Source organism: Suricata suricatta, chromosome 3, assembly GCF_006229205.1.
Source record: "Suricata suricatta isolate VVHF042 chromosome 3, meerkat_22Aug2017_6uvM2_HiC, whole genome shotgun sequence".
In the NCBI taxonomy this organism is placed as follows: Eukaryota; Metazoa; Chordata; class Mammalia; order Carnivora; family Herpestidae; genus Suricata; species Suricata suricatta.
This window is the reverse complement of record NC_043702.1, coordinates 148,970,986-148,993,881: the sequence shown is the minus strand read 5'-3', so window position 1 is coordinate 148,993,881 and position 22,896 is coordinate 148,970,986. Positions and strand designations below refer to the sequence as shown.

The 22,896-nt window shown below is 54.0% G+C and overlaps 1 protein-coding gene across 2 annotated transcripts in view; it reads right to left on the bottom strand.

The window, feature by feature from the left end:
* Window positions 1–355: 355 nt before the first annotated feature.
* ADORA1 (adenosine A1 receptor) overlaps window positions 356–22,896 on the bottom strand; it is a 33,395-nt gene continuing 10,854 nt past the window's right edge. For both annotated transcript variants that reach the window (XM_029935508.1, XM_029935507.1), the window contains one exon: window positions 356–2,298. In XM_029935508.1, coding sequence (XP_029791368.1) covers window positions 1,665–2,298 — 634 coding nt within the window. In that variant the 3' untranslated portion in view covers window positions 356–1,664. The remainder of the gene's footprint in view (window positions 2,299–22,896) is intronic.

Here is a 22,896-nt window from a genome sequence, read left to right as displayed (position 1 = left end):
TCACAGGGAGGGGGGTTGAATGTGTCACCATGAAGGGGTCTCCACATATGACATCATGAGGAAGGTTCCAGTGGGAGGGGACTCAGGATGTCATGAGAGGGTGGAGAATTCCAGACATGAGATATATTTAGGATCTTGCTTTCACATTCAGGGTTTGCTATGTCTAGAGACATAACTACGGGAACAGACACACTCTTCTCTAGAACCCTCCTTGCTCTCAACGCCTCTGTATCTCCCCTCTCCCTTCGTCCTCCCCATCCCCACCCCCCATTGCTCTTCTCTGTGGAGGTTGTCTGTTGCCCTCAGATGGTGTGGGGGGGGTGGGGGGGTTAGGGAGCCAGGGGTATGCTCTCCATCAAGGTTCACAGTCTTTTATTAATCAGGTGGCCCTCCTTGGGAGCCAGGAAACATCCTACCTCTGAGAAGGGCAAGGGCCTGGATTCAAGGCTGGAGGTGCTGTTCGTGCTCAGAACCCTGCCCCCATCGCTCTGTACATGGGGCCCCCGAGTTTGGCAGAGGGTGGGCCCTTACCCAGATGTTCTAAAGCCTAGACTGCTCAACAGAGCCCCAAGCCCCTGAAAACTGTGCTAGATGTCAGGGATACTGAGGGTATCTAAACCTCAGGAAGACTTGCCCGCCTTTACTCTCAGAACTGTGGTGTCCTCTGTTCCAGCCTGTTCCATGGCATGCCAGGAGTGCCCAACCCCAGCACCTTTCCCAGGCAGGCAGAATGCACCCTCATAGTGGCACGTCTGGGGCTCTCCTCTCCATCTGGCCCAGAAACAGCAGAGAAGGATGTCACTTAGGAGAGTCCAGGCCATCATCAGGGGCTAGGGGAGCTGGTTGGCCTAGATGACAGGTAGTTACACTCCAGGCTCCTCCTTGGGACACTCTGGGCTAGAATGATGGCTCAGTGCTGCCACCTGGTGGCTGTAGGAGGCCGGCACATCAACTCCACCAGCTCCAGGGGGCTTGGAGCCCCCCCTTACCCCCACCCAGGGTCTAAGGGCTGGTGGAGAATGAAGCAAAGGTTGGGGATGATTTCTGGACCCACTCTTTCTGCTTCTCCCAAGTATAAACCTGGGCTCCCCGGGGCAAGGAAGGCAGGTACCCTGACACCCAGCATAGCTGGGAGCTCAGGGTCCTGGGAGGCTGGTACTGAGGCTCCTTGATTCCCGCCCCTCAATGGCTCTGCCACCTTCTCCTACAGAAGAGGAGAGAAAGCAAGGCCAGGAAGTCCAGTTTCTTTCCCTCCATCCATGTTGGAGGGGATCCTCTCCTTTCCTTAGGCTTGGTCCCAGGGTAGCCTGACCACCACCAGAGATATGCATGCTCCCCTGACTGACACGGGAGCCCAAGCTTGCCTTCCCAGCCCACATGGCCCCTTTGCAGCCTCATGCTCCCCAGGTCAGTCTCACCTGAAGCACCAGGCTGCCTGTGGGATGGACACACAGGTGGGGAGGCTTAAGCCACTTTCCTCCTCCCTTCAGGTTACCTGGCTCCTTCCCCCATGGAGCGCCTCCCCAAACCTCCTCCAAGACCCAAGGTGCAGGGTACCCACACCCCACAGCCCAGCCAGGAAGGCTCATGGAGTGGGAGCAGTGGGGAGGTGGGACTGGGCTGAGATGCCCCCAAAGTGGGCAGGCAGGCCCAGTATGTGGAGTCTAGTCATGGGGCTCCTCTTCTGGGGGGTCTTCGTCAACAGAGGGTGCAGGCTTGCAGCGGAAATGGTCATTCCAAATCTTAAGGAAGGTGACCCGGAACTTCTGGATGCGGAAGGCATAGACAATGGGGTTCATGGCTGAGTTGCCATGCGTGAGAAAGATGGCGACATAGATAAGGATGTTGGGCTTTTGGCAGGAAGGGCAGAAGAGGGTGATACAGTTAAGGATGTGCAGGGGCAGCCAACTGAGGGCAAAGAGGAAGAGGATGAGGGCCAGCGACTTGGCGATCTTCAGCTCCTTCCCATAGTACTTCTGCGGGTCGCCAGAGGAGGCTGACACCTTCTTGTTGAGCTGCTTGCGGATCAGGTAGAAGACCTCCAGGTAGATGAGGACCATGAGCAGCAGCGGGGGCAGCACCCAGACAAAGAAGTTGAAGTAGACCATGTACTCCATGCTGATGACCTTCTCAAACTCGCACTTAATCACGGGCTCACCCTGGCTGCTGTTAGCCTCCCGCTGCACCTCCTCCAACCTGTTCCAGCCGAACAGGGGTGTCAGGCCCACGAGGAAGGAGAGAATCCAGCAGCCGGCGATGGCCACCGCCGCCCTCCGGGGAGTCACCACCGTCTTGTACCTGGGGGAGGGGAGGGCAGAGTGTGAGTACCCGCCACCGAGGCTCAATAAGCCCCTATGGGGCCTCTTTTAACAGGAGGCTCCCTCCCCAGCTGGGACCCAGGGAGTTGGAGGTGCGGGTCTTTGGCTAGAGGTCCCAGTCCTCAGGATCCAAGACTCGGGCCAGCATTTACAACGCGCTGGTTCATCTCACCTGCAAAGGGTGGGAAACCTGGTTAACATAAGACTCATAAAAAAAACTAAAAATCCAGATAAAAATCATAACAGAACCTGACAAAGGATCTCCCGGAGGAGTTTTAATAAAATCACCAAAGTAAAAATCAATCACATGTGCTCGACACATCCCCATTGGACATCTCTCATCCTTGCTTCACGGCGGCCCTGGTGGGGCAGGAAAGCACTGGGAGAATGAGTGCCCATTTGGCAGATGAGGAAACTGAGGTTCAAAGCAACCCCCATGTGATCTGCCCAAGGCCACATGGAAGGTGGCAGCACTTCCCTGTGTTTCCGAACACACGTCTACACTGACCCCAAACAGCCAGATGATTAAAGAGCCACTCTTTCCCTTGGGCCAGCTGACTCAGCTGTCAGAGAAAGCCTTCCATGCCTCCCTCCTTTTGGCTCTGCCCCTTACCTCCCTACCAGTGCCCTCACCTCCCTTTCCAAGCTTACCTTCACTTTCCCCTTCCGATCACTGTCCAGTGCTTGTATCCTGAGGGCCTGAGCCCAAGCACACCTCTGCACCCCAAGCTAATGGAGAATTATTCTCAGGAAAGATAACTGACGTTCACTGAGCATGTGCAACAAACGACGCACTTGAATGTATGCATGCATGGATGCATGGGTGCATTTGCTCAGCAAACATTTGGGGTCCTTTCTGCGCCAAGCAGTGGTTTGTGTGCTTGGAATTAGACAAAGGATCCTGGCCCTTCTGCAGCTCACATTTTGGGCAAAGAGACAGACAACGTGGAAATAAATACACAAGACAATTATAGACTGTCAAATGTCCTTTGAAGGAAATGAACAGATCATGTCAAGGGATAGAGTTTTCCAGGCTTTTCTGTGTCATGACACACAGAGAAAATTAAAACACCTGACACGGAAAAGGGACAAGGCGGCCCATGGGCGGTGCCTGCGCCCCCACCGAGGACAGAGAGTTTCACTATCCAGGGAGCTCCCCACTTTCCTTTAAGCCAATCCAGCCGGCAGCCAGCACGTCCTCTGCCCACACACTGCCCTGGAGCGGGTGCCAGGGGCTGGGGCCCGCCTGGCTCTGTGCCGAGGAGCTAGCTCAGCACAACCACTTGCCCGGCTGTTATTTTCCAATGCAGCTTCTGAGATGGACGGAGTGCCCTCCTGAGCACGTAAAAGCCACTGACACCCACGGGGGTAAAAGGGGAGGCCTCCCCAGGACTCCATTTACTTCAGTCCTGTGCCTGGAGAATCCATGGCTGTCTTCTTCACAGTGATGATACTTAAGGTTCCTCTCACCCTGGACACCTTTCCATGCACCAAAGTCCACTGCTCTGTGAAGGCTTTGCGAGGATGGGAAGGGGAACGATTTGGGGGAGGGAGAAACCAGACCTCCCCCCCCCCGACCCCACCTAGAGAACAAGCACTAGAAGGGACCTTGGGAGCCTCATTTCCGATCTCCTTATCATTCCAGTGAGGGAAATGAGGACCCTGGATGACTCTGACCCCTTCAGTGTCGTGCCCCCTCCCCTACTCTGATCATAGGGTCCTTGTGTCCCCAAAGCACCAAGATGACTTGAAGGCACCCAGTTCACTTTTGTCTCCTTAAGTTTTCTTACACAGAGTCCTTGCCATTTTGCGGTCACCGGAGCCCATTCCCATCTTGTGGATCACCAGCTACATGGCCAGCCTGGTGCACACCCAAAAGTCAGCGACTGGAATTGCAGCCTACTAGATCAACCCTATCTGTGTAAAACGAGACAGGAGACCCCACTTCAGAGGGTGAGGACAGGCAAAAAAACGTGAGTGAAGTAGTCTGAGAACACCCCACCAAAGTTCCCGTGCCTGAGCTCCAGCCCCTCCAAGCCCCTAGAAACACGCACACTTGGAAATCCTCCAGGATCTCTAGATGCTCAGCAAAACACAGCCTCAGGGCTCCGCAGAGATCTGGCTCAGGGCTTGTTACTGGTGATCTGAAAACGCTCCCCACACATCCCATGGTGAAAAAAAGCTCTGGAGGAGTCCATGAGGCAAGACCAGAGGAGCACAGATCATTCTGTCAAGAGAGAAGGCTGACATGGCCACCACTGTCACATTGGTTGGGGGGGGCAGGTTTCCAGGGGTTGCCTCAGCAGGACCAAACGCGACTGCAGCTGCAGAAGGAAAGTGGCCAGGCACCCCCCGCACCCCCCCCCACCCAGCACCATCTCGGCCCATTGCACATCAGATAGGGGGATGGGCAAGGTGACTGCATGCTGTCATCTAGCCTGAGAACTGGGGGGAGGGGAGCAGGGAGTGCTCAGGACCTGCACGTGGGCAATGATGACCCACTGAGAGAGGAGGCGGGTACTGACGGTAACCCAGGTGTGAGAGAGGGAGGAGGCAACTCACTCGAGAGGCACCCGCCCCCTCCTCCCCTCGCCCTCCCTGACTGCTTGGAGCCCCGGGGTTAAAGCTTTCCTGGGGCTCCTCCAGGGCCAGGTCCCAGCAGACCTGCAGCTTCGGGTATCAGTTCGTATCTGTTTTTCTTGCTATTTTCTCCATGGTGGGAAAGGGCTGGACCCAGGACCTTAGCTGAGGTGGGGCGGGCTCTCACAGGAAGGGCCACGTCCTAGGGCCAGGGAGAAACTCACCTCTCCCCACACGTGGGAAAGAGAAGCAGAGGCTGCAGGTCCTGGGGCGCACATGGGGTGGGGCAAGTTGAATGTTCTCCGATGCTTGAGGCTATCCCTCCCAAGTGGGGGTCCAAGGCCTCACCACCCCCAGGGCTGTGATGGGAACCAGCCAGAGAGATGGCTGCTCTCAGAGTCAGACAGATATAGTGGACGAGCAGCACAATGGAGACATCCAGTCACCAGGGCAGGCAGCACCTCCAGTACATCTTGGAAGGAACCAACCCCAACGCCTCGAGCATCTCCCTCATGGTGCTTAAAATCCCACCATCAGTGAGCTAGGTCCCTCTGGATTAAGAATTGGCCCCTATGGGTATTATTTTCAAAAGCCAAGACAGCACTGGCTCCAGAATATGAATTAGCTCATGAGCCAGCACCCTCCTGATGACAGTGAAAACATGGGAAGACTGTGTACCTGGAGCAGTGGGGTGGCAGGCTCCGAGAGGGAGAGGGAGAGCTTCGGGAAGGAGGGGAAGGTGAGTTCCTGTCGCCGAGCACTGGCCCGGCTGGATGGGGACCTATCTTTCATCACAGATGCTGCCGGAGCAAGCGTGGTGCAGAGGCGGACATGGCAGGACGGCCTACAAATCCTATGGCCAAGAGGGCAGGGCAGAGGACGCCTTTGCCACACCCCTGCCCACTCTGGCAGGGGTGCCACACAGGAAGAGGGAGGTTCCGGAGTCTGAGGGAGGGGGGCGTTGAAAAACTAACAGCTAACGGATCAATAAAGATGACAACAATAAAGCTAATAAGAGCTAACAGTTTTTGCTATTTTTCTTGGGCCAGGCACTGACTAAAGATAGTCTCGTGAGTTCGGTATTGTTATGATTATTATTTCCATTTTTTCAACTACAGTAACTGAGACTCTGATTATGAGACCTGTCCAAGGCTCGATAGCCAGACAGAGGCAGAGATGGAATTTCTAAGATTCAGATCTTTTCGAGTCAAAAACTTGAGCAAGACCCAGCTCCGGTCTTCACGTGAGATGGGATTGAGGGGGTATGGGGTGGGGGGTGAGCCCCAGAGTGGAAGGGAGCCATGGTGAGTCTTGCCTGCTCCAGGCAGGCTCCTTGGATTGAGCAGTTCTAAAGATGCCATTAGACCTGCCTGAGTCTCCCTCCCCTCTCCTCCCTCCTCCCTCCAGGTCTGACCTCTTCATAGCCCCCAGACTGGTCTGTTCATGAGCAGCCTAGATGTTCCATGGGAGATGCTAGGGCAACCAGGTGGGCAAGGCACCTCCCTTTGATTCATTGAACATATACTCACTGAATACTTTTAGGGTTCAGAAATACCGAAATATTGAAGAGAATAAGCTCTCATCAAAGTAACTTTCTAGAAGCAAGGGGACAGGAAATGTATATAAAAACAAATAAATGGATCATTTCACACAGTGCTATCAACAAGACCCCCTGAGAAAATGAGTAGCTGGTGGGCAGAGGACGCCTCCGAGGAGGACGTGCTGAACTGAGCACTAAATGACCGCCAAGAACTAATGAGGCAAAGATCGGGGTGCAGGCAGCAGGAGGTGGGCAGAGCCTTCCGGCAGAAGGAACAGCAGGTTCACTTGAAAAACACAAAAATTTGAAAACATACTAGTAATGGGCTGTAAGTGGGGAGGGTTTCGTGCTGCCATAATAAATTGTTTTTGAAAATTCATAAAAAAAACAAAACAAGGTAAGGCAGGTGAAGGTGCTGAAGCTGCAGGTCGAGGCACAGAGAGTGGCAAGTGAGGCCAGTGAGGACAAGCACCAGGGTGGCCCAGTCACAGTTGTGGCCAGGGACAGCCACCTCGGGCCGGGAGGGCCACAGTAAGGGTTCTGGGGTGTATTCTAAGTGCAGGGAAGCCACTGCATGTAAAGAATATCATCTAGGGGCGCCTGGGTGACTCAGTCGGTTAAGTGTCCGGCTTCGGCTCAGGTCATGATCTCACGGTTCATGGGTTCGAGCCCTGCGTCGGGCTCTGTGCTGACAGCTAGCTCAGAGCCTGGAGCCTGCTTTGGATTCTGTGTCTCCCTCTCTCTCTGACCCTCTCCTGCTCGCACTGTCTCTCTCTGTCTCTCAAAACAAAAAAAAAATTTTTTTTTAATTAAAAAAAAAAGAATATCATCCAACATCTGTTTTTAAAAGCTCCCTCAGGGGGCGCCTGGGTGACTCAGTCAGTTGACCGTCTGACTTAGGCTCAGGTCATGATCTTACCACTCATGGGTTCAAGCCCCACACCAGGCTCTGTGCTGACAGCTCGGATCCTGGAGCCTGCTTGGAATTCTGTGCCTCCCCCTCTCTCTGCCCCTCCCATGCTCATGCTCTGTCTCTGTTTCTCAATAATAAATTAATGTTAATTTTTTTAATTTTTTAATGCTTTATTTATTTTTGATACAGAGAGAGACAGAGCATGAGAGGGGGAGGGGCAGAGGGAGGAGACACAGAACCGGAAGCAGGCTCCAGGCCCTGAGCTAGCTGTCAGCAGAGCCCGACGTGGGGCTCGAACCCACGAACGTAAGATCTGACCTGAGCCGAAGTCGGAGGCTTAACCGACTGAGCCACCCAGGCGCCCCTAATTTTTTTAAATAAATAAATAAAAGTTCCCTCGGACGGCTATGTGGAGAATGCATCGCAGCAGGGAAAGCAATAAATCCACAGGAAGGCTATTTTAGCCATCCAGGCAGGAGATGAGGGGGTGTGCCCTAGTAGGCGCAGGGGCAGGGGACAACGGACGGCCTTAAGATGCACTTGGGAACAGAACCAATGAGACCTGCTGCTGTGTCTGGCTGTCCAGGTGAGACGAAGAATCACTCAGATGATGCTCATGTGCCACTGAGCCGAGGGAGATCCCATTTCCTAAGTCTTGCTGACCCCTGGCTCCTCCGGGCACCCTTCTCCTTACTCCAAACCCCACTCCTCTTGCCTGCGAGGTCCACATCACATTCCTGGGCCCTCGCTTGTGTCCAGCTGGGGGCCTCTGCACTTTCGGTTCATCTCCCCTCATTCAGATTTCAGCCCGGATGTCACCTCCTTAGAGAAGCTTCCCTGAGCGCCCTGCAAAACAGCCCCTATGACCCTGTGCCTCTTGCCATGTTTGATTCTTTCTTTTCTTTTTTAAATAATGTTAAAGGCTTATTTATTTCTGAGAGAGAGCAATAGAACGTGAGAGTGGGGTAGGGGCAGAGAGAGAGGGAGACACAGAATCTGAAGCAGGGTCCAGGCTCCGAGGTGTCAGCCCAGAGCCCAGTGCAGGGTTTGAACCCATGAGCCCTCAGATCAGGACCTGAGCAAAAGTCAGATGCTGAACCACTGGAGCCACCCAGGTGCCCCTTTTCTTTCTTTCTTTCTTTCTTTCTTTCTTTCTTTCTTTCTTTCTTTCTTTCTTTCTTTTCAGAGAGAGTGAGAGAGAGTACAAGAGTAGAGGAGAGGGGCAGAGAGAGAGAGAGAGAGAGAGAGAGAGAGAGAATCACCAGCAGGCTCCATGCTCAATGCAGGGTTCAAACCCACCACCCTGGGATGATGACCTGAGCCAAAAGCAAGCCAAAAATCAGTCAGACACTCAGCTGACAGAGCCACCCAGGTACCCCTAATTTTCTTGATAGAACTTATCACTTCCTGTCTCTCTCTCTCGTTCTTTCTTCATATATATACATATATACACATATATGCATTTATCGTCTGCTTCTCTCCAGCAGAATGTGAGCTCCATTAAGGACAGGGCCCTTAGTCTGCAGGCTCACCACTGTAACCCCAGACCCTCGAACAGTGTTCAACCATTATTTGCTGAATAAATGAATAAATACATGTAGAAATGGGTAAGTGGATCCATATGGCCATTTATTCAATCACTTATGATTTATTTGATGATAAATAAAATTTATTCAGCAATAAATAAAAATGATTTATTCAATCATTTACGATTGGTTGAGGACTGATCACATGAGTACATCTCAGCGAACCAGAAATAAACATTAAGTGGTACGCTGCTCGGTTAGAGAAGGTCAGGTGAGAAAGGCATCGGCGTAGCCCTGGAAGTAATTACAGAGCCCTGCATGAGAAACGCATCCCCGGTTCACTCGCCACTGCCCTGGGAGGCGTGGGGGCCCACTGATGAATGGGGTACCTGCTGGTCCCCTGCTTAGGTCCTGGACATAAGGTCGCTCTGATGAGGGCCTCTTATGAGAGGTATGAGAAAGTGCCGCCGTGCCACCAGCCAGTCCCCAACCCCAGCACTGCCCCTGCACACAGTGGCCACAACTAACTTCCCCGAGTCTTCCAGCCTGCAGCCCGGAGAAGCCCTGTCTCCATCTCAAGCTAAATCTCAGTGGGAGCCATGAGCGTGCCCCTCCTCATGGGTCCTGTGCCTCATGAATAGGCCCCTTTCACAGATAAGATTACTTCCAGTCCGAGCCCCTGGATGTGCACGGGGGGTGGGCCTCTCCCTGCCCAAAGCCTCAGAGGGAGGATCTCCCTGGACACGACTGGGAGCCGACTTCTCTGCTGACTCTGAGAACATGAGCAAAAAGTCTCCTTAGAGCAGACAGAAGCTCAGAATGTCATCTGGTGATGATCAGACCATGAGATGTGGGCAGGAAAGAAGCATCTGACAGAGAAGAGAGAAGGGGAGAGGCCCAAAAGAACTCTCTTTGGTGGATGGAGACCTGCCCAACACAGGAAGTGTTCAGGGCAGCTGCTTTGTCACTCCACAAACAAGACCTGGTCCTGAAGCTGGCTGTCCTCAGCCTCCCTCATTCTGTCCTGCTCCATATCACCAGGGCTGAGCCCTGCAGGCTGCATTTCCCAAGCTCCTGAGTCGGCGGGGTCCATGGGGGGTGCGGGAGCACCCAGGGAGGAGACGAAAGACAGGATATTTCTACTCCTCTCTCTGTGCCTTAGGCAGCCGTTACATCTCCTCCTTGGCTTTAGCTCCCAGCAGACAAGCCCACAGAGGTCCCAGCTTCCGCCAGCCCCTGGGCTTCAGGACCCACCTCCTCCCTTTGTCCTGCAGCCCAGGGCTCACTTCCTGTCGCTGCTAATCTCTGGGTTACCTCACTACCTCATTTGGCTTCTCAGATACTTCAGCACCTGCGTAACCAATTCCTGGCATTAAAGGCCCTCGGCCATAGACACTTCAATGATCTCTGAGTTCCCGGTCAGACCCTAATGGCTCAGAAGTAAAGCCAGAACAGGAAGAACTGAATACAGTCATCACAGAGAACTCCCTGCCAGGGGGATGAAAGAACTGACCAGACTCTTCAAAAATATGTGTTGACTCAGAAGAGAGAGAAAGAAAGAGAGAGAGAAGCCACATGGTCATTTTGGAAAAGGCTGAATGTGGCCTTGTTGGAAGACAGGGGTGATGAAGTGTCCTGTCAACTGTAGAGGCCCGGGAAGGTCCTCAGGTCTGACTGTCCCTGGTTCCCAGTCACGTAGCCAGAGCACTGGGCCCAAGGCCTGGGGGGTTGGGGAGGGGTGTGGGGGAAGGGAGAGCTGTCAGCCTGTTTCTGCAGCTTGGAGAGTTGGGAACTGAATCCTCCATCCCTCCTCCCTCTTCCTCAGTGATGGAGAAGGAGCAAAGCTGCGTACTCTGCTCCCCTCATTCCTGCCTCCCTTCTTATCAAGGATCTTGGCCACTTATAACTGGAAACTTGGATCTCAAGACCAGGGAAGTAAGGCTTTCAGACTATTAAACTACTTCCTGCAGAGAAATTCTTCCTCCCAAAGGAGAACAGGAAACCAGATACAATCAAAGGTGCTGGGCACTCTCCAGGGGCCAAATATTTAATAGTAACATTGCCCAGGGGAGTCTGGATCAGGGGCCGTGGGGAGGGGCCGGGATGTCTGGGTCCTAATAATCCTGCCTTGAATTTTGCTCACTTCCGACCCTGTGGCATCAGCTATGGTGTCTGATGTAAGTGTCACCAGTCCCCAAGAGGGAAATCAGTCTGGTATCTCCAGGGCCAGCCCAAAGGCTACCGAGAGGAGGGGCGGATGCTCTGAGCAACTTGAAAGAAAAGAGCTGGATAAAATGATTAGCTTATTAGTGTAAAAGGGCCTTAGAAATAGCTCCTGGTCACTTGCTGAGGACAGATCACTCCACAGCCTGGTGGGAGTATCGAGTGGGCGTATGTGATTCAGAAACCAGCAGCCTCTGCTCCCTTCTCCTCTGGCTTGAGATTCAGAGCCTCTCCCTTGGATCTGGGAGTGAGCAGAAAACACATAGCTCCTGCCCTAAAGAAACTCTCTGCTGACAGATAGGCACAGCCCCTGCCCGAAGGGAGCGGCCAGTGTGACAGAGAAACACACAAGGCCGACACTCCCGGCATGAAGTGGGGCTCAGGGAGAGGAGAGCCTCCCCAGGAAGCACTTCTTCTCTGTGGGTGTGTTCTCCGATCCTCACAGGGAGGGATTTGGATCTGTCAGAGCTGCAAAGGCAGCTGCAGGGGCTGGGGCGTAGGGAGGGGGTTCTCCGATTCGGAGGAGGCACAATTTCCAAGTACATTTGCCTGCCATCCCCAGGTCTTTCCCCCAGTCCAGCGTGAGTCAGAATGTCCCCGAACAGACGATGCCCCGGGTGCCACCTCCTCCCCACCCACCATGGGAAGCAGCTCTCTGACTCCCAAGGCCAGGCGTGGCCCCACATCCCAGGGACCCAGTGGTCCTGGAGGAGGAGAGGGGTCTGACCTGATCAGTCAACTCGGGAAACGGGACCCAGTCCTCAGCATTTCTGGCCATTTCCTGCTCTGAGAATTAATTCTCTCCTGCTCTCAGGTAAGGCCAGGATGGCAAAGACCAAGGCCAAGTGGCCACACCTGCCGTGGGTGACTTTCTGACTCACCCAGTGGGTGGGACGGAAAAACCCATCCTGTCTGCATACGGATTTAATGGCCTGTGAGTGGCTGGTGCGGTGAGGCCTTTACTGTGACGACCGTGGTGGTAAAGGGGCCAAATTCCTTTTCCAGTGAAGTGGAAAGACCGGCCTCCGGGAAAAGGGAGCTGATGGGATCATTTCCACAGGCCTCTCTAGCCTCTGCAGACAGTGGCCACTTACAAGAGGCAGCCCAGAATCTTCCAATGTGGCGAACACATCAACGGGGCCAGAGCAGGAGGGACCTGGGCTCTAGGGCACAGAGAGGCCCAGGCTGCCAACTGAGGGGTGCCTGCCCACATGGCAGCAACATCAGGACCCTCAAAGAGGCAGGGTCCTCCCTTAGGGTCCTTCCTTGAGGTGCGGGTCAGGAGCTGCTGGGAGTGACCTGGTCTTGGTGAAAACCCTCCCCTTTGGGGCATCTGTGTCCTTAATTGAAAAAATGTGGGACTAAACCAGATGTCTCTCAAACTCTGCATGGTCTGTTCCCCTCTCCTAGAATATGTCCTATCATCCTATATGGCGAGCTGAGCTTGGCGCTAACAGAAAGGAGCGGGGAGCCCTGAGAACCAAACTTCTCTCCCAATCTGGGGAGGACGGGCCCACGGGCTGTGGGCGTGAGGCACACACAGCCTCCCAGAAGGGAGTTCCTCCCCTCGGCTCACGTTCTAGCTGTGTGCCCCACAGACAGGAAGATGGGCAGTGACAAAGGACAGAAAGAGAAAGAAGTGTGTGTGTGTGTGTGTGTGTGTGTGTGTGTGTGTGTGTGTGGTGAGTAAATGAGTAAGTGAATGAATGAAGTGTGCTGTGGAGTCAGATCTGAGCTCAGGCTGTGGCTCCACCAGTTAACAGCCTGCGGCCTTGAGCAAGTAAGAATTCCTTGAACCTCAGCTCTGTCCGGGGCACAATGGCCTTCTTGAGAAGGCGCCCTTTGCTGTCTCACTGTGACCGTGGGCTGGTGAGCTAACTCGTCCAGGCCTTGGCTAAATAGTAGCAACTGGTGCCCAGCGTTAACACTTCACCACCCCAGGGTCATCCCTGACTCCACTGGGAAACACGGTCAGCTCCTAAAGAGATACAAAACAGGTGCAAGGACACAGATTAAAAAGTTGCTGCTTGGGGCACCTGGGTGGCTCAGTCGGTTAAGCATCCGGCTTCAGCTCAGGTCATGATCTCATGGTTTGTGGGTTCAAGCCCCATGTTGGGCTCTGTGCTGACAACTCAGAGCCTGGAGCCTGCTTCAGATTCTGTATCTCCCCTCTCTCTCTGACCCTCCCCTGCTCGAACTGACTCTTTCTGTCTCTCAAAAATAAAAAAAATAAATAAAAATAAAATTTTTTTAAAAACACTTAAAAAAAAGTTGCTGCTCTTAGGACCTGGAAGGTGTATGTTCCCCCAGGTCCCAGCCTTTCTCCCCACAGATATCCAGGCCAGTGGGGGTTGGAGCCCAAAAAACAGCAGCGAGAACTCTAGCACTTTCCCACGGTGGCTCGCTGGTATCTCCTGGCGCTTTGTTTGCCTTGTGTCTCACTTCATGTGTGCATTTTCACCGAGCCCCACACGGCCAAGTCCCAGGCCAGGCCCAGCCCAGACTCCAGTCCTTCCCAGTCAGCAGCACAGGGGAGAACAGAGCAGCCGCTGAGCCCCGCCAGCGCCCCCTGCATCGGCTCAGGTAGTCCCTCTATTCTGCTCCAGCCACAGAAATGAGCTGGCAGCGGGGTAGGGGGTAGGTGGCGGGGGCCCTGATGCAGTAGAATGGTGCGGGGGAGTGCTCGCACCCACACTCCCCTGGGTGGATGCAGGGAGGGCATAGATCCCCCTGTCCAGGACAGCATGGGGCAGGAGGAAGGATGTTGGATCTCCTGGGTCACAGTTGGAGGCTGAAGCCTTCCTCCCCATGTGAGACAAGAGGTTGAATTCTTTGTTTTCCTCACGAGTATAAAACCACAAGCACCCTGAGAGCTGGAACTAGTTTCCTTCAATGTTGTATCCTAGCAGCTGCCACGGTGCCTGGCACACAGTGGGCACCCCATAATATTTGGGGAAGAAAAATGGCTTCATATAAAATGCTCAATTTAAACCAGAGAAGGCTGAAGAAGAGGGAGCAAGTGGAAGAAATAAGGAACAAACCCAATGTAATAGAAAGCAATTACAAACACAGTAGATATTAATCCGACCACGTCAATAATCACTTTTAATGTGGATAAAGTCAGGGGCGCGTGGGTGGCTCAGTCAGTTAATCATCCAACTCTTGATTTCGGCTTAGGTTATGATCTCACGGTTCTTGAGTTCAAGCCCCGTTTTGGTCTGGTAGCGCAGAGCCCATTTGGGATTCTCTATCTCCCCCCACTCTCTCTCTCTCAAAATAAATAAACATTTAAAAAAAATAAAGAAATGTGGATAAAGTCGGAGGGAGGGTCAGAGGAGGACTGCTCCTCCCACACCATCCCTCCCAGCGGGCAGAAGACCCCGCACCCAGCACACATAGATCAGGCACCTGCTACAGGGTCCTCAGAATTTCATGCTTGGGTCCTGCCTCGGCCACCCAGCCTAGTACACTTATTTCGGTAGTTGTAGCAAGAGTCTAACCACACTCTCTTCTGCTGCAAGGCCAGCCCTTTTCCTCACTGCCAGCCACCAGGGGAGCCTGTTCTCTGCCCTGCAGGGAGCTGGCCTGCACCCCTGTCCTTCCCACAGAGCAGGCAGAGCGCTGGCAGCATCCCAGAGCAGGGGCCTGGCGAGGCAGCCTTTTCTCAGGGCTGATCGATAAACTCATTTTCAGTCCCTCCCACTTCTGCAAAGCCCTATAAATCACTCACATCTGCCACGACCCTGGACGGCGGAATCTCACATTATGATGTGTGTGGAGGAGGAGGAAGCTTATTAAATCAAAGCCCTTTTTTTTCCCATCTACCATTCATGAAAACTTCAAAGCGTTGTGCTCAGAGCTGGAAAAAAAAGAGAATGCAGAGAGCGGGCAGTAATGGGCCTTGGGGACTTAAGAAGGCAGGAATCAGGTAGGACACGCACTGCAGCCACAGGGGTGAGGGAGGCGGGGCTGGGAGGCTTTCCTGATACCAATGTTGACAGTCTGAGCTACTTGGAAGGTCCGCCTTCAGGGACCCCCGACATTTCAATCTTGCAGAGGCCTGACCACGTGGTGCTCAACGTCCTCCGACCTCCGCGGCTAGTACTCACGTCCCTGACGGCCACACCGGTTGGCCGGTTGGCCGGGGAGCAAGAAACTCCAGGTTAACCCAGCACTAGCAGGCTCTTAAACAGCCATTAGAGGGCCTGGCTTGGAGTCAGATTCAAACTTCTGCGTCAGCAAATTGTATCACAGCACAGAATCCTGGCATTTGCATCTGTAAAATGGAGCTGAGATCTGCCCAGTCCTAGCTTCTTGTGGGTCCCTTGTCACCACCTGGCCTTGAGTTTTGCTCACGGTCTCTCCTTCCCTCTTTGCTCAGTTATCCCCAGAGTGATTTCCCCAAGGTCATGTAGCCGCTGGCCAGAACTGCAATTACAGCTCTGGCTGCCTCCTGAGGTGGTGTGTTGTGTTTCACACACTGTGTTCCGGTGAGGCTGTGAGGGAAGGGACCACAGCCTTTCCTCCCCCAGTGTCCCTTGTTGTCTGAGCCTCTCAGACTATAACACGTGTGGGTGTCAGCCCCCAGTGGCCCTCAGCACAATATCCGGCACGAACGTAGCTCCCCACGCCCTTGTTTGGGGAAAGGCCAACTGAGGAGCCCAGAAAAAGGAAAGGCATTGTCTTGGATCCTGCAGGAAACAGACACACAAGTCCCTACCAGGTTCATCGCAAATCCACCTGTGTGACCTGTTCCTCTTAATGAATAGCTCCCCCCACCATGAAGACAGAAGAGAGCCAACATGGGAGAAGAGAGAGGGCAAAGAGGCTCCCCACCTTTGCACCACGAGAATGACACAGCCCAGCACCACTCACAATGCGCTTTCCAGCCAGAAAACCTACTCGTTGCAAACAACAGCTTGCCAGATTATGAAAGAACAGATTATTGCCATTTTACAGATGGAAAACTGAGGCCCAGGATAGTTCAGTGAGTGCCCAAGGCCACAGCTTGGCTGCTTCGTGTCTGAGCAGAAACTGAACCCAGGCTCCTCACACTCAGGCTCAGTACTCTGCAGGATGCACTCTACCTGGGGGTGGCACAGAGGGTCGCCCTGAGCCCCTCACAGCGCCCAGCCTGGGACCCCGCCGGGGGCCTACTGGGCTGCCTCCTTAGCCCGTCCCCACCACTCTCACCTCTGTGGACCTCGTGGGATCATTTCTGCTGCCGTGATGCTGACAACACCTCCAGATTTAGCTTCCCTGCACTTGTGATTGAAGTAGCCACACAAATGAGCCACATGCAGGCCCCGGGGCCTGAGAGAAAGCAGGCAGGGTCTAAAGGAAACCAGGCGGCAGGCCAGGCCTGTACCCACTGGCAATTTCTGCCTCAGAAGTCTCAGCTCTCTTAGCCCCGCCTGTGCTGATGTATCTCACTATCTGCAAATTCTTGCGTTCTGTCCCCATCTCCGCCCAGAAGCTCTGTGAAGAGAGGGACCATGGTTCCCTGTCTGGACATCCCTGAGCACAGTGGCAGTGGGAAGTGGGCATTTCACAAATGGCATCCACTTCGGTGTCTGGCAGGCACCAAGCTCCAATCCAAGCTTTACTACCTGGGAGCTGGTAACAATTTTCAAGGGACTCCGCCTCCCTGGTTCCTTATTTCTTCATGGGTAAGAGGATGCTGAACTCAGCCTTGCAGGATGACACAAAATCAAATATGCTGTCAAAGGCAGCACTCGATGCAGCTCCGGACACTAAGGAGACACTCCATGTGCAAGCGCTCCCTTCCCACCAGCCGGTACCTCTCCTTCCTCTGGACCCCCAAGTCCCTCGATTCGTGAAAGAGCCAGAGCAGGAAGGGAGGTGCCCGAACACTCTATCCAGAGCAGTGATGGAACACATGGCCCATGCACAGGGCTTCTGCGTCTCCCAGGCTGCCACACAGCCACTTCCCCAAGGCGGAGCTCACCGACGGCCGGCTTCGGCCTGCATGGAAAGGAACCCCTCGACCACACTGGTGGATGGGCGTGTCCTCTGTGCACCCCAGCTGCACCAGAGACAGAAGACACACACACACACACACACACACACACACACACACACACCCCATTATCCACCCACCCTCCTCCTCCCTCCCACCAAACAGCAGGAAAGGGGAAGAACAAGATCCCTCCCTTGATCCTGGCGGGAGCTGTTAGGTTTACATGCTCGTTCTCATGCGTACCCCTCACAGGAGGCGCGGGAGGTAAATATCACTACTTCCATTTTCAGAAGTAGCGCCTGCGGCTCAGAGAGCTGGGCTGACACGGAAGGAGCAGAGCCCCGGCTGGGAGAGCGGTGTGGCAGCCTGACTCCTGACACGCTCCGGACCCATGCCCCTCGGCTTCCCATCCTTCGTTGGCCCAGCACAGACACCGCTCAGCAGATCCTTGCAGCACCCCTGGGTGAAGGTGCAGGGCCAGCGGGACAAGGTGAGGTGGCCTGTCCAGGCGGCAGACCAGGCCTCCTGGTTCCCAGCCCCCAGGCTCCCTCTGGACCAGCCAGACTGGGAAATCACTTCTCCCCTCCCGTGCCCCGAACTCCCCTAGTTCGGGAGAAGGCCCCCTGTCCTTGATTCTCCTCACAGGAGTTCTGCTTGAACATTTTTGTCTTCAAGTCTTGCCTGCAGACGGAGCTCAGACCCGGGCCACGTCCTGACAGGCCTTCTCTAGGCCCCTCTTGGCCTCAGTGACTCCAGCAGTGGGAGGAGACGCCACCCTTGTGCGCACCCCATCACTCAGGGTGTGATGGGGGCCGCCCCATCACTGAGGAGGTAAAGCCCCGGGCCAGGCTGCACGTTCAGTCATTGATAGTCCCTCCCCCCGCCATCCTCAAGGCACTTCGCCCGCCTCCTGTGGCCAGGGAGTCTCCGTGCGACACAGCCCACGGAGATGGCCCAGCTCGCAGGAGCTGGGAGCTGTCTTCAGCTCCAGCAGGTGGTGGCCAGCGTGGCTCAACAACCCCCTCCCACCCCGAGAGGGGAGACGCTTTCTCTTGAAACACCAGCTCCAAAGGCAAACCTGGCTTCTCTGCCAAGCCTGGGGTAGCACCCATTTCCTGACCCTCCTCATCCCCTAGCAACTCCATCTGGGCCCCCTCCTCCCGGTCTCTGCTTCCCTCATGCACCTACAGCCCTGCAGGAAACATCAGCTCCTTCTGCCACCTCAGTGCTGAGCAGTCAGACCAGCCCTTGGCCAGGGAGCAGATTTGGGTTGCGGGTGGGCGTGTGAGTGGAGGTAACCCTCCCTCCCCCACATACATCCCTGTGCCGACATACCCCTGAACAGTGAAGTCATTCTTCCCTCCCATTCCAAGAACACTGACTCACAGGCAACTCTTTGTGGCAGGGATTTGAATTCAGCCCATTTTATAGATGTGAAAACTGAGACCCAATGAGGGAAGTGATTTATCCTGAATCACCCGGAATAAGTGTTACAGTCGAGGTTCTAATATAGATTTTTTTCATTCATCTTTTCATTCATCCATTCAATGGTTCATTCAACAATTCTGCTCATACTCCGCAGATATGTGACTGATAGTGTGTTGTTCAGGTTCTCTGAGCCTCAGCTTCCCAGAAAACGTGGACATTAGGGATATGGTACCCCATGAATGTCAAATACTATTAGTGCCTCTTCATAACATTTTGCAAGGATTTAAATAAGAGAGTCCCTATAAAGTATTCAGCAAAGGGCCCAGCACAATTTAGGTGCTCGAGAATCACTTGCTACTGTTACCATTCATTCACTGAATTACTGGACCAGTCATGGGAATAAAAAATGGGCAGAAAGCATGCTGGGCACTGTGGAGACAGAGATGCACAGACTTGGACCCCCACCCCGCAAACTGCTCACAGGCAAGTGATGGAGATTACCTCCGTGCAATTTGGCAAGGGCTGTGTTTAAAGCCCTTGAAGAAGAACTGTGGGAACATGAAGGCAGAGCAAGGAAGGCTTCCTGGAGGAGGTCTCATCTGAGCTGAGTATTAAAGAATGAGGAGGAATGAGACAAGAGAAGAAAAGAAAATAGCTTTCTGGGATGTATGGGTGTGTGTTTAAGATACGGTCTCGGATGTCAAATCCCCTCCTATATCCTTCTCCTCAACTCCAAGGATGCACAGGTTAAGAAGTATCTGGCCCAGAGGCAGGGAAAGTGAGTTTTAAGCACAGGCACATGGAAGTGGGGCTGAGCATCTCAGGCTGCGGGAGTGACCTTGGCTCTGTGTGCCTGGGTGCAGGCCAGACCTGCTCAGGCTGCTTGCTGCGTGGCAGCCGGTAAACTGTGTCTCACCCACCAGACTATAGGTCTGTGCCCTTGAGGACAGGACATGTGTCGTCAGAAAACACTTGTTGACTTGAATGTGCAAACTGTTCCTATGTCAGGGAGGATTAATGGTGGCAAGCAGGGCATGAGGAACTTGGGGAGCACAAACAGGAAAGAGGCTTGGCTGAGACTCTTGTCTGGGCCTCAGAGAGGGAGAGCTGGGGCAGGGGGAGCACACAGGGTTGCATGAAAGGTTTGGAAGGCCAGGAAATTATTTGTTTATTTGTAAAGATAAAAATAAAAAGCTACCAGCCCCTCACGCACACACTCATGCACACACACAGGTGTGCATATAGGAATACACACAGCCCTCTAAGCGCCCGAAACCACAGGGGCCTCCTGTCAAGATTGCAGGTGGTGGCGGCAGAAGCCTCATGCCTTCACACCCCTAGCTGGCCCGCTGGCTCTCTCCCAGACTGTCAGTCCCTGGGGCCTGACACAGCCACTGTGAATGGCGTCTGTTTCTCTCCCCAGCCCTTGCTGGGCCACTGTCATCAAGGCAGTCCTAGGAGCCCCATGACGTGGGGGCTGGGGAGGGTTGTGTTTACTCTGCATAGGACAAGCTGCGTTGGCAGGTGAGTCTGCTGAGCACTGTGAGTCCCCAAACACACCGAGTGTTTTCCTCCCCGGAGAGCATTCACAGACCCACCGGCCCCAGGGGAGCCCTCGCTGCAGCTCCCTCAGATGCCAGCCCCTCTGGAGGACAAGGAGGGCTTGGGAGGGGCTGCTCATACCCTCCCCTCATAGAAACAGGAGCGTGGAGACCAGAGGGAGCCAAGCTGGGGGCCAGAGGCCAGGATTCTCTCCCCAACTTGCTCGGTAAGACCTTTCACCGCTCTGCCCCCCAACCCCCGCCCTCTGATCTCTCGGGAATGTTTTCATGAAATAACGCTTCATGCTCCAGTACCTCTGTGAGTGAATACAAAAGATCCAATCGACTTCCTCCCAAGGTAGCCACTCCACCTGCCCCACGAAGCCTTCCTTCCTCCATGCCAGATTCTCTCATTCCTTCCCCTGACAGACACGGACTCAGCCACCCACTAGATGCCAGCCAGACATGTGGTCCGCACTGGGACACGACGAGCAAGACAGATGGAGAGAGCCACACCCTGTCCTCACAGGGCATACAACCCATCTGACACAGACCTGAGCCCAGTGGGGACCCCAGTGGCCACATAACATCAAGTGGTAAATGAAAAATGAGTTAGGATTATTTGACAATACTTCCTGAGTGCCTACTGTGTGCCAGTCCCTTCACGTATCTCATCTCTAGGCCTCCTAACAACCCTTGGAAGGAAGGAAGTACTAAGCAGCCTCTTCTGCAGAAGAGGAAATGGAAGCTCAGAAGGGTTAAGTAACCACTCCAAAACGGCGGCGAAGCTCTAAGTGCCTGAACTGCCTGCCTGGGGAGACGGCTCTTACCCTTCATTCCACCGATGTGGCTCCATAAAGCAGGGGACGAGAGAAGCCTCTCTGAAAAGGGGATCATTACAAATATCTAGGGCAGAGGGGTTGTTTTCAAACAGACCTTCCTTCCCCTCTTGTGCCCCAACAAGATTCATTGCCTGGTGAGATCCGTTCCAGCTGGGGGGATGGAGCATCAGAGCTGGTTCCGTTGAGACAGAAAAAAAGAACTGAGAACCAGCACTTGCCGTGCCGTAGTCTGGGCCCCCCAGCAGGGCAGCGAGGGGAGAAGCGGAAACCAGTGGCCTCTGAGATCAGGGTACATCAGGGCCGCTTTCTTGGGGGAAGGATAGACAGCGCTTCTCCAAGCTGGCCAGGGTGACAGAGACCCAGATGGGGCTTCCCGATCCCACCCGCTCTGCCCATTGTGGGGGTCCAGAGCTGATACTTGATAACTGCTTAGTGACATACTGTCCTTCTGCTGCAGTGGCTGAAACTGCACCGCTCAGGGCCCTACAGTGGACAGAGGACCCTGTAGGGTGGGGCAGGGGGGTACAACCATCCACCCTTCGGGGGATCAGCACAGCCCCCGGTGCCAGGCCTGCTGAGTTCCAGCAATGCGGGGGGACACCAGGCTCTGGAGGCACACAGAGACTCCAGGGACGGTGCCACCCGAGGGAGACAGGATGGACAGACACTTAGGGGCTTTAGCAATCCCAGAAGCCACTGTGTCTCATTCTGAATGGAGCCTGGCAGGAAGGAAGAACCCCCAAGTCTGATGTCTCCTTCTGGAAGCTTCAGGGAACCCAAAGGTATAGCCTCCTAAGAAGCGAGGTGAGACAATGGAGCAGCTGGAGGCACCCAGGAAGCCTGCTGGATATCTGAGGGGCCCCTTCCTCAAGGCTCTGTGCTGGGCCACATGAAAGGACAGAAGCCGGGGAACAAGTGAGTATCACCTCCACTTGAGAATCTACTAAGGTCTGAATCTCCCCCAGTTTCTTCCTTCCCCACCCTCTCTCTGGACACAGACCGCCATCTACCCAATGGCTTCAACCATAAGCCTGGGAGTCATACTTGACCTCTTCTCGCATTTTGCACCCCTAATCCACTACCAGTTGGTTCTAACTCTCACATACCCTACATCTCTCTGTTCTCTCCATCCCCACTGCCTCCTGGACTCCCTCCCCGCCCCCACCTTCCCCCATAGCCATGACCTCCTATTGTCTTCTCTTGCCCCCTCCAGCCCACCCTCCACACACCAGGCAGGGTGACCTTTTTCTGTTAATGCAGTGAAACACTGACTGAGTTTTTTCAATGTTAAATCACCTTTGCACGCATGGAATAAATCCTATTTGGTTATGATATATTATTCTTTTTACCTATCACTGGATTTGATTTGCTAATATTTCATTGACTAATTCTGACCTTTTAAAACTGTAATTTAGATTATGTCATTCCCTGCTTAAAGCACTCAGAGGCTTCACAGCGTGCTTAGAATAAAATCCAAACTCATGACCATGAACCACAAGGCCTACAGGGCCCCACCTAATTCCTTGAACACCTGTGGGTCTCTCTGGACACACTTGAGGTTTGGAGAAGCGAGAGGCAGCCACAGAGAAGGATGGCTTCCTTCCTTGAATTCTCCCGAAGCTATAATTGTAGCTACACACTAGCTTATCTGTGGACTAGCTCTCTCCCTACACCAGTTTCTAAGCTCCAGGGACCAAGGCCAGCTTCTTGACCATGATTAGGCACTTAATGCCTGGCCCACAGTCTGGCACTTCTGAATGAATGAAGGAAGGGACTCTCCATCCGCTCCAGGCCTGCACCAATGCTACTAAACCTGGCTGGTGATAAGCATACGGCCTCGCTGCCAGGGTCTCACTTCAATTCATCACCATGAACTTCGGGTGGGCCCTTCACGCGGCCTCCAATTATACTAGCCTTCTCGAGTCCAGTCCCTCCCCCTCTTTCAGAGAATTATTTCACGCTTGCTACTTTCTCCGATACCTCCTCCCGCATCCTCCCTTACTGC